This window comes from Pezoporus occidentalis, unplaced genomic scaffold, assembly GCF_034315485.1.
Source record: "Pezoporus occidentalis ecotype Australia unplaced genomic scaffold, CSIRO_AGI_Poc_V1 ctg18, whole genome shotgun sequence".
NCBI classification, from domain to species: Eukaryota; Metazoa; Chordata; class Aves; order Psittaciformes; family Psittacidae; genus Pezoporus; species Pezoporus occidentalis.
This window is the reverse complement of record NW_026913640.1, coordinates 8327826-8342654: the sequence shown is the minus strand read 5'-3', so window position 1 is coordinate 8342654 and position 14829 is coordinate 8327826. Positions and strand designations below refer to the sequence as shown.

At 40.8% G+C, this 14829-nt stretch overlaps 1 protein-coding gene across 3 annotated transcripts in view; it reads right to left on the bottom strand.

Moving 5' to 3' along the window:
• Positions 1–14829, bottom strand: part of LATS2 (large tumor suppressor kinase 2) — a 50638-nt gene that overhangs the window by 32190 nt on the left and 3619 nt on the right. For 2 of the 3 annotated variants that reach the window (XM_062615224.1, XM_062615225.1), the window contains exon 2: positions 13405–13976. The exons of the other annotated variant lie outside the window; for it this stretch is intronic. In XM_062615224.1, the coding sequence (XP_062471208.1) occupies positions 13405–13743 (339 nt within the window). In that variant the 5' untranslated portion in view covers positions 13744–13976. The remainder of the gene's footprint in view (positions 1–13404; positions 13977–14829) is intronic. 3 annotated transcript variants of the gene reach the window in all.

Sequence of the window (14829 nt, the reverse complement as noted above, 5' to 3'; positions counted from 1 at the left end):
TGCATCTTACTGGAGCTTCTGCCTGTGTATGCTGCCTTGGATAGCACTGTGAGATGCAGAATTACAGATGCACTGATTCCTGAAGAGCAGTTTTTAAGACACTCTGCTTCCAGGGTCAACATTCACTTCCTGTAACAAGCACTGCAAACGTCTGCTTCCTTTCTTCAAGGTATCCATCAGCTCTTAAAATTATCAACATTATAATTAATTTTAATCAAGCTTTCCAGTTGCAGGAAAGGTACCATCATGTTTTCTTATAATGTCATTACAAAAGCCTGGAAAACTGTGGACACCAACATCACAATTTCGGGAAGAACGAAGGAAAATACCAGTTACGCTTCAAATTACAGGAATATTTTAACTGGGTTTAACTGTCCATGGAATCTGAAATACAAGCTACCAATATTAACTGGATTAGAACAGATTTCCACTTAAGGCCAAAATCTGTGCCAAAACCTCAGTCTAAGTAAATGGACTTTGCAGGTGTGTACTGGTGGAACAGGACCCTTTTACTGCCCAAAATAAGCAGCAAAGCTCTGGTCTGATGAAATCAATAGCAATTTTACTGATTTCAGTCATGACAGAATTTTGGCCCAAGAATCTTCATCTTCTAGCACGATCAGGCTAGCATACATTCCCAGCCTAGATATACGCACAGTTGCTCTGCAACCCCACTACTCTTCCCAGCTTTCTCATTTCGCCGCATCCTGCACAGCAGTGCTCAGAGAACAGAGCCTGGTTCTACCAGAAACTCAGACTGCACAGGCTCCTCAAGTTCGTCTTCTGACACAAGCATCCAAGGGACCCCTCTGTTGTTGCAGGTGGGGTCTGAGGAACGAGAACACTGTTACTCAGTAGCTGGTCAAATGAAAAGGCTTCCCCCCCCCCAGCACTTCCTGCAATTCTCCATACACTAAAGTCATATACTACTACAAGCTGGCTTGCAGCTCAGTGCATTCCACTGCACTTTGTCACGCTTCCCTCACCGATACTATGCCAGAAATGACTAGCTTTAACAGTTCTCTGGTGAATAAAAGAGCTGTTGCAACTCTGAAACAAAGCTGAGTTTTTAATTCATGTTAAATCTGCTTTTCTGTTCTGAAGGAACATTTTTAATGCTGCCTGTAATTCCTCTTTTGTGCTTTTTTTCTTACTTTTGTAGTGACTTTTGTGAAGATAAAGGGAAAATTCAAGCTGACTAGTTTTTAAAGCTTTAAAGAAACCTCTAAAATACACCTGAAGGAAGTAAAATATGAACTAGCAAAATACAAAGATGAAAAAGATCCACATCAGGCTCATATATATCTAGAAATACGTGGCAATAAGCCAGAAGATTCACAAGACAGTTACCACAGCAAACAAAAACCACAGTACAGCTGGACTATCAAAACAAGCACAAAGCCACATTACCCAAGATTTGCACATTTACTGTTTATTTACTCAGTACCCAACTGAGCACAATCTTGGAGAATAATAGAGACTGCTCCTGCAAACATCCCTTCTATTTAGATGCTCCAAGCACTTGCAGTTATAGATTAGCTCTAAGAAACTTTCCTTTGTAATCTCTTATTCAAAGTGCATGCCTTCCATTACCAGAAGAATGTGATTATGAGGAAACTGTAAAACTAAGCTAAGTACTTAACAGAGTTAAGTGCTCATTCTGTCAGTGCTTGGCTCCCCTCTGTAGAATAATACCAGCACTTTGCACGTGCACCCAAAGAAGGGATACCACTTCTCTTCAAGCCAGTTTGCTTTGCTCAGCACATGAAGAACTGTTGCTGGTTCCAGCCCATTCTTGGAACAGAGGTTTTCACCATCCAATCCCATCTCCTGGCTGACCTGCATATATGCCTGCCCCAATTGCTACTCACGTATGGAAATAATAAAGCTATTTTTACATGGAAAGCAAATCCTTTATTTTCCCAGAAGCAAGAACTGCCATTGCAACAAGCATAGGAGCCTGGCTTTTTGAATACAGGAGGGTGCTACCTAAAAATACAAAAAGCAACTAAGCCTTGTGAGCAAAGCATATGGGCAGGATGAAGGGTTAAGCATGACTTTAGACAGCAAGCACACAGAAACACTGAAAAGAGGGAAGTGGGGAGGAGGAAAGAAAGGCAACCTGGAACTTCTACATTCAAGTAGGGAACATGAAGACAACTCCTCTGCAGCTAGAGCAAGCAGCAGGCCCACACTGTGGGGAGCACCGCTGGGAACCCCACACTGCTTTCCCTGGTATGCAGGGAGTGGTTTTGGCCCAGGCTGATAAGCTGAAGAGGAGGAGGACTTTCCCAACACCTGAGCACAAGCCCACAGCGAGTACGTGCTGGCTTTAGTCATGCAGGTGGCTTGGGGGCTGAGAGACCAAAACAGCACTTCAGTCTGTATGATTAGAATTTTCACCCTCAAAAATTACATCCAATTTTCCAAGCAGATACTTCCTCTGCTCTAATGTTCCTCCAGTTAAAACAACCAGTTTGCTACTAATGTTTAAATTTGGCTCTGCAACCCATCTGCTCTCCTCCCCAAGCAAATGCCAAACATCATTCTCTCTGCTCACACATCCAGTTCCTGCTTTTTAGCAGGGGCTTCATGCTTCTTATGCTTCCCCTCTGCCCTTATGATTGTCAGTTATCACTTCCCTGTCAGTTTAAGCCTCCCATTGGCTGCCACGATCAAGGTCAAAAAAAAAAAAATGGGAGGGGGTGGGGGTGGTGTAAAACTTAGTTTCACTGAGCCTCCTCCCAGACTGAGAAATCAGAAAACCACCATGTGAAAGTGGCAAACCAGATCTGTGATCTATTGGCAGGCTTTTCCCAAAATTCACAGGTTCAGAAGTCTGTGTGCAAAGAGGGTTGATGGTGCTCCAACTTGTTTGACTCAGGGTTTTGTCTAGTGCTAGCCAATAATCCTATTCCAAGGTAAGATAATGTGAGGAAAAAAGGAAGCTTTATGCACACCTGAAAGTAAGATAACTGGCCTCCCCTAGCTGCTGTGTGAATGCTACAGCTGTTGTTTGGCCCACATAAGGCAGGGTGATGACGGAGGTCACACTCCTATAGCCACTGAAGAGGCTGGGAGCCGAAACCCTCCTCCATGAGGCAAAGAGGGGAAAACGGCCCTTTGCAAAAAAAAAAAAAAAAAAAAGGAAGAGGAGGAGCCCCAAGCCAATAAGAATCCTGTTAAACACATAGCACTGTTTGCCCAAAACAGTGTTCCTGGAGATGCTGAACACACAGCAGGACATTCTGACCTTCCCAAGAATTTGGGAATAGACAGCTCTGCCCCAAGTACCAGAGCTCTGCCACAGATTGTGCTGCAGCTCACAGTCTCCTTTGCCTCCTGAGCAGAGGTGCTCCAGACTCAAGAGGCAACAACTCCTTCCCTGGCAGCAAATCTGAGCACCCATTTCTGCGTAAGTGTAGTGCAGGACCTGAAACAGCAAGTTCTCAACCTCCAGCAATTTCTAACTCTTATGAGCCACTGGGAAGTTCCTGGAAAAGTGGAACTGATTTGTTACAGCACCAAAGTAGTACTGAAAAATACTTTTTCTAGGTTACTTTCATGTGGCTAAACCCCCTGAAGGTTCACTGCTCAGTAAACAGAGAGAAGGGGGGCAGGAGAGAGGCACACCAACGCAAATGAGAATTCTTGTGGCTTGCGTTCGAATTTGCTGGCAGTTCCCAGTGAGATCCTGCTTGTCAAGTATGGGGAGCTGGCTCACCAGGTGACCTGGCTCAGGCTGAGGACTTTTGCCTACTTGTAAACCCCAAGACTAGGTCTGTGCTTTGCACTGTTGAGCACCGCACCAACACCTCTCCATTTGCAAGACTGCAACACCAAACACACGTTCTTCATAAAATACCTTCACGAAACCACACAATGAACTTAGTGCTTGCATTAGAGAACATAAATAGCTTTTCCGAAAGTGAGGGATGGCCAAGGTGGAAGAAATTATCACAGGAAAGACACAGAAGCAAGTTTCCAGCACAGCTACTGCTGAAGTACTTGAAAGAAAAAGAGATTCCACCATGCTCCAGTACACAGCCAGCTGATCACAATCATGTCTGGGCAGCACACATTACACCGGCAATCAGGGATCATCTAAAAGCACAATCAAAAAACTGACCTGGACAATCATAAAGAACCAGCTTCAGCAAGGTGGAATGAATGCACATCTCTGGAGAAAGCCCTCGTTTGGAGCCACGACAAATTCAGCCCAATATGGAGTGGATTTGTCTTGATTTGAAGATCTCTGTCACATGGCCACAACTTTTTCTATTTTTAGTTGGGACAAACAGAGATTTTGAGGTTTGTAAACCAGGATTCCATGCACATATTAGTATTTTCAAGGTTCCAGTTACACTGGTTAGATTTTACACATCTTTATTAGGCTGGCATCTGGCAGGAAGGTGGAATGAACACAGTGACTGTGGAAAAACTGGAAAAGAAGGATGAATGGAACAGGTGGCTCATTTAACCACAGAACTAAAGTCCTGGCACTAAATGGAAGAAAAGATGCAGAGAAGAAGATACATGGGGTGTACTGTTAAAGTCACATTACAGTTACATCTATAATTCTCTAGGATGTCATATAAAATCTTAAAAAGGAGGTTGAAGTCTCTAAAAGAGTTCTTAATAGTTTTCAAATATAAAAAAAATGATTAGCATATTCAGAGGCACATGGAGAAAATCATATAGGAGGTGTTACATATTAGCCATTCAAAACAACAGAGTAGAAAAAGCAATGCAGTAGGAAAAGAGGTAAAGGAAGGTAGAGACTTGAACAGCCTTGAAAATATTTAAGAGTTGATATAGAATCATAGAATAATTAGGATTGGAAAGGACCTTAAGATCATTTAGTTCCAACCCCCCTGCCATGGGCAGGGACACCTTATGCTAAATCACATCACCCAAGGCCTCGTCCAACCTGGTCTTGAACACTGCCAGGGATGAAGCATTCACAACCTCCCTGGGCAACCTATTCCAGTGCCTCACCACCCTAACAGGAAAGAATTTCCTCCTTATATCCAGTCTAAACTTCCCGTTTAAGTTTTAACCCGTTACCCCTTGTCCTATCACTACAGTCTCTAATGAAGAGTCCCCCTCTCCAGCATCCCTATAGGCCCCCTTCAGATACTGGAAGGCTGCTATGAGGTCACCACGCAGCCGTGTCTTCTGTACTGGAAGAACAAAATGAATGGGGAGAGAATGAAGCTGCAGTGCAGCAGCGATGATCTGAGTCTGTGCTGGCATTTTCTTCTGGTTTGAAATAACCCACATCCAACAGATTCATAAATGGTGGATCAAATCCAAACCTAACCATATAAAGACTTACACAGGAGTAATTTCACACTGCTAGTTGTCTTACTGAAGCCAATCTCTTTGAAGGGCAAGAACCTAATTACATTATCTCTTTTTGTATCAGCACTCTTCTTCCTAGCATTTTATGTACGCAAAGAGTAATACACTGCTTCTTTGCATGCTCTGGATGAAACGAGTAGTTTACAAATCATGCATTAGAGTAACAAAGGATATAGGAACAGTTGCAAAATGCAACAACAACAACAACAAAAAAATGCAATGGTGAGGAATAAACGGACAGTGGAGCCATCACCACCAAGAAAATCCAAACTACTTTTAAGTTCGCTTTCATGTCTGTCCTGGTTTATTTTAAATATCACTACATACATGCATTTGCAAGTCACAGAGACGGCTGGTACCAAGGGAACAGAGACTGTATGTACTGGAGCCCAATTTATGGTAAACTGGGGGGGTACATGGACAACACATGAGACATGGACATTCTAGAGGAAACACTACCACCACAAACAGATGCTGAGCAGGATCTGAACGCTGTGCCAAAGGGAACACTAACAAGCTGTGGTCTGCTCAAGACTGACATGGTCAACCTCATAACCAAAAAGCATTTCTGCTGTATTTTGTAGTACATAACTATTCACCTTCAGAATAACAGCGGTGTAATCCTCAGTGCCTAGGCATGACCATGTCAGTCACTGTTTCTCCTTCCAACAGTGGTCTGGTGAGAATTCAGCCAGCATCTTGAATGTTTCCAGAAAGCAGAGACACAATTGTAATAGTACCATGCTTTCAGAACATGCAGTAACAGCAACTTCATTCTACCCTTGGGCAAATATGACAGCATTTGACAATTAGATTTTATAATAAAATAGAAGAAAAAGTATTTTGGTTCCCTTCATATTATGCGACTGAATGCCTGGCTACACTTTTCTAATTTAAATTGCTATAAGCTCCCATACCTGGTGATAGTGTTAGTATTTCTACACAGAGTACAAATGAAATAATCGCCTTTTTTTTTCCTTCCCATTAATTTAGTTTCAGTTCCGCTGATGAGCTAATTTCAGAATGTCTGCAAAGTAATTTTTCCTGTGGGTACAGAAAGAAAAAAAAGTGAGGAAAAAGGACTATCATGGCAAGTTACTCTTTGTATATCTGGCCATGCTTTAGGGGGAAACAAAATTAAAAGAAATAAAATAAAAATCTCTGCTCACAGGTATGGCCCATACTCCTGTAGTACATGAGAAGGAGTCATGGACTTTTATTTGCATTCTGTCAGTACTCTATTAGCAGCTTGAACATGAGGGTTTATTACTTCAGTACCTAGCAGAAAAGCATTCTGAGGTTAAACTGAGTTCTAAATGCACATCTTCGATTACCGCTGAAGGTTTTAGCATGCAAGAGACCTGAATCCAGTACTTTACTGAAATCTAAGTTGAATAGTATTTTTTAAAAAACCAAGAAAACCCCACAATGACAACCAAAAAGCCACCCCATATACCCCCTACCCATGCAGAGACACTGGTTTTCAACCTCCCCAAAAAATCACATTGGTTCCTCTCAGAAACAAGCTGAACAGAACAGCAGATATTTAGGCTGAGAACAGCAACAACAAAAAAAGCAAAAGGAACAGTTACACCCTACTACTATTGTGATATCAACTTCCTGTTATAAGAATGGCAATCTTCACTTTTGGTCACAAGGGCTTTTTTTATTCAGAGACTGAAGTAAATGCTTATGCAGAAGTTTTAGTGACTGTGATGAAGCCATTTCCTTTCTTATTAAAGAAAGTAAAAATCCATAGCTCAACTTTCTTCTGTCAATTAAATTCTAATAAATACAATTTAAGTATCCAGTGCAAATTAATACTGCACCCTGTTATAGCAATATATAATTTTAGACTTTTATATTAACTCCCAAGCTTCTAGAATGATTATCTGACATGTGAAATAGGAAAGCATTAGTTTAAGGTAACTCAAGATTCACACTTATCTACAATTGAAGTCTAGTACCTGATTCCTGTTCTGTCATTTCAAACATAACCCTACTACCAAGACACAATTTATTCTATAGTTTGCTAAAGAAGAAAGGGCAGAATTTAAAATATATTGCAGCCTTGTTCAATGCCCTATTACTGCCCAGTTGCCTAGAAGCCACATCTTGTCATGTGAAGAACATGCAGTCACCTACTACTGCTAAGGGATACTTACACCACCACAGAAATGTAAAGGAAAAGGCAAAATTCTTTTTTTGCCTTCTGCAGGACAAACTCTAAGCCATGCTCACACAGAGCAAAGGCAAGAGCGCCTTCCAAAATATATTGCAGAAACTGCATCATGACACAGAGGATTTAAGTATATTCACTAAGACAGGGTCATCAAGAAGCAGCAGCAACACAGAGAGACTGGAGACAAGAGAAACAGGATAAAATAGGTAGGTATTGGCTCAAGAGCAATCCTCTACTCTTGCTTTCAGACTCTGCAAAGGTATCACTCACTTTTTTCCCTGAAGCAGTTAAGAACTGAAATTACTTAAGGGGCTAACTTCAGACATCTTGGTGGGAAAACACGTTCTTTTACATGCTTTGATGGAAGAACACCGGATGATACTGGAAACTTCTCAAAAATGAGAAGAAGGCTGAAACAAAAAAGGGAGGTTAGAAAAAAAGGAAAAAAGTATAGGAAAAGCTTATGAAACAAGCTCTCAACACATCAGTAAAGAGAAGACAGAATGAACAGCTTACCTTCAAATGAGGGAGACAAACAAACACCCAAGAGACTGTTGGCCTCAATTATCAAATCTACTTCAGTTGCTAAAATAAAATCCTTCTCCTGCATTCAGCAGCGAGTGCCCTCATTTGAGGGTCCCCTTTTTAGTCCTTGTAACCCAGAAATACTTATATCCTCCTGACTTGCAACACAGTTCATAGTGACTCTTGCTACCTTAAATGTATGTCCCACAGAATAACCTAGGCAGTAACACCTCATTCTGCAGGTTATTTTTCATTACTCTGGACCCAAAACACCCAGAAGATGACTAAGATGCTCATCTGGAGGTTTCAGTAAACAGTTGGGCAAGCAGAACTCTTTAACACAGGTAATGTTTACCCAAGCAGAAGACAAAATTTTGTTACAGGACAGGCCAATGTTATAAAATCAATTCCCCCATTTACTCGGGGCTATTACAAAATTTGCTGCCCTTGACCTTGAAGGCAAGCTGTGTTTTTAGCCTTGTTCTCTTAACAACCAAATCACAACAGATGTTTTACTACAAGGAAAACTCCAGCCATGCACTGCCTGTTACCAAAAGAAAACTTGCCATTGTATCTGTTTCCTCGCAACACTGCAACAGGAAAGTCATAATGGTCAGTACCACACTGCTAGACAGCACACGGATTATAGGTGGACAAGCATGACCTGAAACTTTTTATAGAAAAGAAAAAACAGAATGCAAAACATAAAAGAACTTTCTGCCCAAGGTCTACTTGGCATAGCAGAATTTCCTTCAAAGAGGTGCAAATATTTGTTCAAATTGAGGCAAATAATGTATTCTCCATTATCCAAGTTTTCCAAAAATCAAGCCGCATTCCCAAATCAGGGTAGAATCTTTGCAAAATGGGTTAAATAAAAAAGATGCAAATCCATAATGAACAGATCAAAAGAATCCTGAAATGGAAGAAGGAAGAACTGAGAAAGAAGAAAACAAACCACCCCACTTCTTCAAACTGAATTCCATGAGTTCAGTGTAACACAGATGACAAGATGTGATATTCTTAGACACATTACAGTACCCACAAACACCATTCCTCTTCCTTGAAAGACACTATAATTAGTGTCCAAAGGACAGATCTTCCCCTCTGGAATGTTCTGATATTGGCACAGGTGGAGAGTACATGTTTTATTACACGATATTTATAAAAGCCTCTGGAAAAAATGAAGCATTAAAACTTCCCCACTTCATATAGTCACACTACTATAGTGCATAGTAGTACACAATGCATGTTACTGGATGTACATAGCCTGTAAAAAAATCCTAAACCATCATTTTTTCTTTAAAGTAGATGCCTAAGCAAACCATGTCTATAAATCTTTACCCAGAAAAGGCACCCTCCCTCAAAGAAATGTGCTTGAGGCCGGGGGGGAGGGGGGGAAAAACTGACCTGTGTAAGGTTCCACAGCTCATCTTGAACTGCTGCAGCCCACTCTAAATTACAATGTCATTGGCTGTTTACACTTGAAGGAAGTACAGTAAATACACTACAGCCTATTCAGGTTCCTGGAATGTCACTGATCATATGCTCAATTGCATCTATTCATTAGAAAAATCCAATCCACAACAGCAGCTGCATTTACCACCACACCCCAAATGCCAACCAGTTGCCCCAGGTGATTCCAGCGGTTTACCAGCCCACAGGACAGATTCTCCACACTCTTGTCCCTCCACAGTGACTGCAAGTTACATTTCCAAGCCCAGGGAGTTTCATTTGCTATTAGCAGTGCTTTTAGCTTCAAGCTTTTGCAACAAAAAAAACATCGCATCTTTTGCAGTCATGTCCTGCAAGTTTCAAAACCATTTATGCTGCACTAATTATTTTTGATTGAAACTTACTAAATAATTACTGTTGAAAAGATGACTTACACAAACAACAGGCAAGTTACTCCATTTGTTTGAGAAGAACTATGACTAATTATGTGTGTAATTTTGTTTTGTATCTCTTCAAAAAAAGAGTGTGTAATCCTGGCTGAAAAGAAGCCAAGTCCCCGTTAAGTTTTTGGGGCCAGATTTTACTATAAAACTATAAGCCAGATGATGGCTGAAAATAAACCACTGTGAAAGAACACGAGTCCTTTAAAGGATACACAACTTCCTAATCAGTTAAAAAAACACAACCAAAAAACACACCAGAAACCTGTTTTCACATCTAACACCTGTGGTGATTGTAACTGAAAGACACAAGAATTTTGTATTTACTTGACGAATTACACTGCATTTTATATAATTGTTAAATTTACCAACCCCTCATAACCAATTTCCTGTCTGTGTGGGTGTTTCACACAGCAATAATAAAGTTGTAAAAGAGTATGTTTTCTTTTTGCTTAATTAAACCGATTTAATCTTAAAACTTACAGCCACTTACGCAGAAAAGGGAGCTACAAACCCTACCTTTATGTTACCTAACAGGCAACATCACTTGCAGTATGCAAAATGGTTGTGAGAATCTAACCATGCTACAGATAAACCAGATGACTGGAGCTGATGAGAGTTATAAATGGAAGTATTGTCTCACCTACCTCTAAAACTTCTTTCTTTTAATTATGACTGCTCTCCTTCACCCTCCCAAAAGTTCTTACTGTGGTCTAATAAACAAACTGAAGAAGAATCTCAATCTCTGCATGGTGGCCACCAGAACAGACCACTCACCACATGGTTAGGATACTTTCCAGTGTTCCCAAATCCAACTTGAAAATAGAGGTCACAAAAGATGAAACTGAATAATTCATTCTTCACACCTTCCAAACCCACCCATGATTAGAGCTTCTTAGGGCAAATGGCCAACTCTGGGAAACTTGCAGCTGCTGAACAGCTGATTAGTGCACCATGAAGCACGATCAGGAGGTGTAAGATCTTGTTCTCTGCGCGCCTAAGGTTGAGGAAGGTTCAAGAAGACCATAAGCTGTTCATGGACTGAAATCTTTAACCTCTAAATATTTGCTGGTGACATGTGAAACAGGGTAGGAGGGGCTTCAATCACCAACCTCACACTAGCATTGGGTCCAGAGGTAAATAGAATCATCCCCAAAGAAACTGAAGCTGACCACTTCTCTGTTAAATCAATGATATCTTAGTTGCCTACAGGACTACAGAAGACATCCATGAGGTAGGTGTTTAAAGACTGATTCACTAGCAGGGACAGGGTAGCTTGGGATGGCTGATTTACTACACATCATGCTCTCAAACAGTTCAGCATTTGATTCAAAACAGTTCAGGCACCAGGAAGAAAGAATCCAGAGGTAGTAATGAAGTCTATCACCCTACACCACGTCATCCCCAGGGCCAGATACCATTCACAGCATCAAGAAACTCCATTCATTCACAACCCCCAGGACAGACAGCCTTCATATGGCCTGAACTCAGCATTCTTAGCCACAGGACTCCAGTCTTGGAACCCCTGTCTGGACTCTAGCCAATGTGATCCTGCTCATGCTTAGGTATGAACACCAAACAAACCTAAGCGATACTCCAAATAATGCCATCTCCAGGCAACAAGTCACAAGATAGGGAGAAACAAGCTAGGGAGAAAAGCTAAAAGTGAGGATGGAAGTATTATGGTCAGGGGGGAGAACAAACAAAAAAAAAAAACAACAACCCCCCCAAAAAAAAACAAAACAAGCAAAACACACAACCCACCAAAAATATGCAACCAAATTTAAGGAGGTGGAAAAAAATCTTCACATCAGAGTCAGAACTGGGCTCACTGTTAGTGCTCTATCAGAAGCAATACTGTTACATGAACGTTGAAGTCAAAATAGCTGAAGATATTAAAACTTCATATATCTAGAGCATTACACTGCCTTTAATACCAACACATTTTAACAGGTGCTCAGGTATTTCTGTTTTATATATCGGCTTAATATCCCTGTGCTGCAGTGTGCTCAAAGTACTTTCCAAGATTTCAGTCCAATGAGCCTGTTCTGTGTGTGAATGATTTGTCTATGTTACTTACCAAATGCACGTTTCCAATCCAGAATCCAGCTGTGCTCATTTAACCTTGGCTCACACACACAGCAAGTGTTCTCATCCTAAACAGCTAGGGAAATTTACAGGGTAGAGTTCTAAAAAACACCATGTTTTCATGGCATGCTTAAGATCGGAGAAAATCCCTGGTTCCTCCAGTTAAATAATTCCGTACAGCATCTTAGTTCACTGGACTAGAAAGTGTTTAGTTGTAGCACAGCACTTCTCGTTGGATGTGCAATCTCCTCTATGCTCACACAGCATGAACTCTTTGGAATAGCAACAGCACTCATTAATGCCTGTACTGGTCCAGAGAAATGATGACTTTATAATAATGGCTGATGTTAGCTTTGTTCTACAGATTCACAATATAGTCTAGGAGACTCACACTCTGCCATGAGTAAATGGAGTTGGAAGTCCTGAAATCAAGGAAATGCTACTAAAGCACCTCAGTTTAAAATCTCTTGAATTTATATCACAGACTACAAATGGACATGCTTCAGCTTGTCAATAACTGCCTTTCAAGCACATGGGGGGAAAAAAAAAAAGTCATTTCTACAACAATCAGAATCTGAACCCAAACCAGCACTTTATCTGAAAAAGCAAAACCTTAAATTATTCCTGAACAGAGGTGAAACTCAATACCAACACTAGAAGCACATGCAAGATGAATGCAGCTCAACACAGACCATGTGCTGCACCAGGTGAGTGGCCGCTGAATTAAGAATACGTTCCAACATCCACTTTCAGAATGACAAAAGCAAACACCCCTGTGCCAAGTCCCTTATCTGAGACAGGGCTACCACATTTTGCTAGAAGCCGGGAAGGTGAGGGAGAAAGGGTGTGTACCCAATCACTGCCAGTGCAACCAGCAAGTGAAGCGTATAGAATTCAAAGACCACATACTGTCTCAATTATTTCTTCTAGTTGCTTCTGACAGCAACTTGAGCTTAGATGTGCTAGATTAAATTCCCTCTTACTCACAGCTAAGGCTTCTTCCAGTCTTGAGGGAAACAAGAAGAAGGAAGGAGAGCAAGGAAGAAAAGATTGAAAGAAAAAAAAGAAAACAGACAAGGTACCCTGATCAGCCTTACACATCAAGTGGAGAAATCCTAAGGGAATCCTACAGGCCACCATGACCATTTTTAACATAAATTATTCCCATTCTAGGCACATTGCTCAACAGCAGGTCATCTACTCTGCTAGTCATACAGCAACACAACTGTCAGAAAAAACAGTACATTTTATCAACTGTCAAGTTTGATAACTGCCATCAAAATCCTTTTTCCAGTCCCGGGAATAAACTTGTTTTGAAGGCAGTGACAATCCCCCCTCCAAACACATACATACCTGATCACAACCTGCATTCACCAGTTCCTGGAGCATCTGCCTGTTTACTTCAGCAGCTGCTGTAGTACTCGACTCATTAGCAAAAGGCAGCAAAGAATATCTAATTTCTCGCAGAGCTTTCTGATATGGTCCAAACTTGGGTGTCTGTCTCATCTGCTGCTGCCTTGCAGCATCCTTCCCTATTAAAATCTTATGGTCCAGCGAAGGTTCACTGCCTGGTCCGATAGGTAGTCCCTGACCTGAAGATTTGGATGGTTGCTTTAAACCTTCTCGAATCTCTTGTAACCTTTGTCTGCTGTTCCCAGAATACGTCGTAGCAGGAAAAGTCTTTGGCCTCATTGTTAATCCAGTTTTCTCTGAGCATAAATACAGCTTTATTCTTTTTTTTTTTTAATTACTTTCTTTCAAAAAAGTGTCACTTGATGGTATCAGTTTCTTGTAAACATAATCCTTCAAAGAGAAAGAGGCAAAATTCTCAAGTTTCTGCCAACGTTTTACTTCAGCTTACAACCTTCACATTTCCTACAAAAAATGAACATCCTTGGAATCATCATTTTGCAGACTGACAGTGTCTGAAACAAAAGAAAACAGAAAGTACATGCAATTAAGTGGATATTAGAAATGCCTCTGAAGGGACAGCATGACAATGAATCAAGTGAAAGTCAATCAGTTTAACCCATTCAGCTGTCACAGCCAGATTCTCTTTAATGATTTTATCTGTTTTCAAAATTAGGATTCCAAACTGTTTTATCAACATAATCAATAAATCAATAAACTTTAATGTTTCATTTTCAAAATAAATGAAAACAAAACCCTTAAAAACTCCAAAGTTTCAGAATTTTCAGTACTCAACCACAGCAAGTTTCCCACCCAATTGCATAACCAAAGCCTGGACGAGCCTATCCTATTTCATAATTAGGGAAGAGTATGCTCATGAAATGTTTTTCCCCCACTTAAGATTTTGTTTATTTTACACTAGCCGACTTCAGTTTCAGAAGTTTATGAAAAAGATTTATAATGGAAATATTGATGACTCTAACCATAGCAACTTCTAGTATTTCAATAACAAAGTGAGTAACAGAAAGACAAGATATTTTGCCTTTCCAAATGAATATCTTAGTAAAGCCTGAAGGTAAGAATTCTCCCCAGAACTGGAAGGAAGAGAAGAAGGAAAGTGGGGGACGGTATATAATATTTCATTAGCTGTGCTTTATAGGGAAGAAAGGGAAAAGAGGGCTAAACAGAGGTACACAGCAGCAGCAGAAGTGGCAGAACCAGCTCAGATAGTATCCCACACAGAAAAAAGAGACTGAGACAGCATCATGCACCTCTTCTGACATGCAGCACAGAACTATGCAGCATAGCTCAGCTACCCAGCAGCTTATGAACTCTGTGCAGCATGAAGTGACAACAAGAATCCTACCT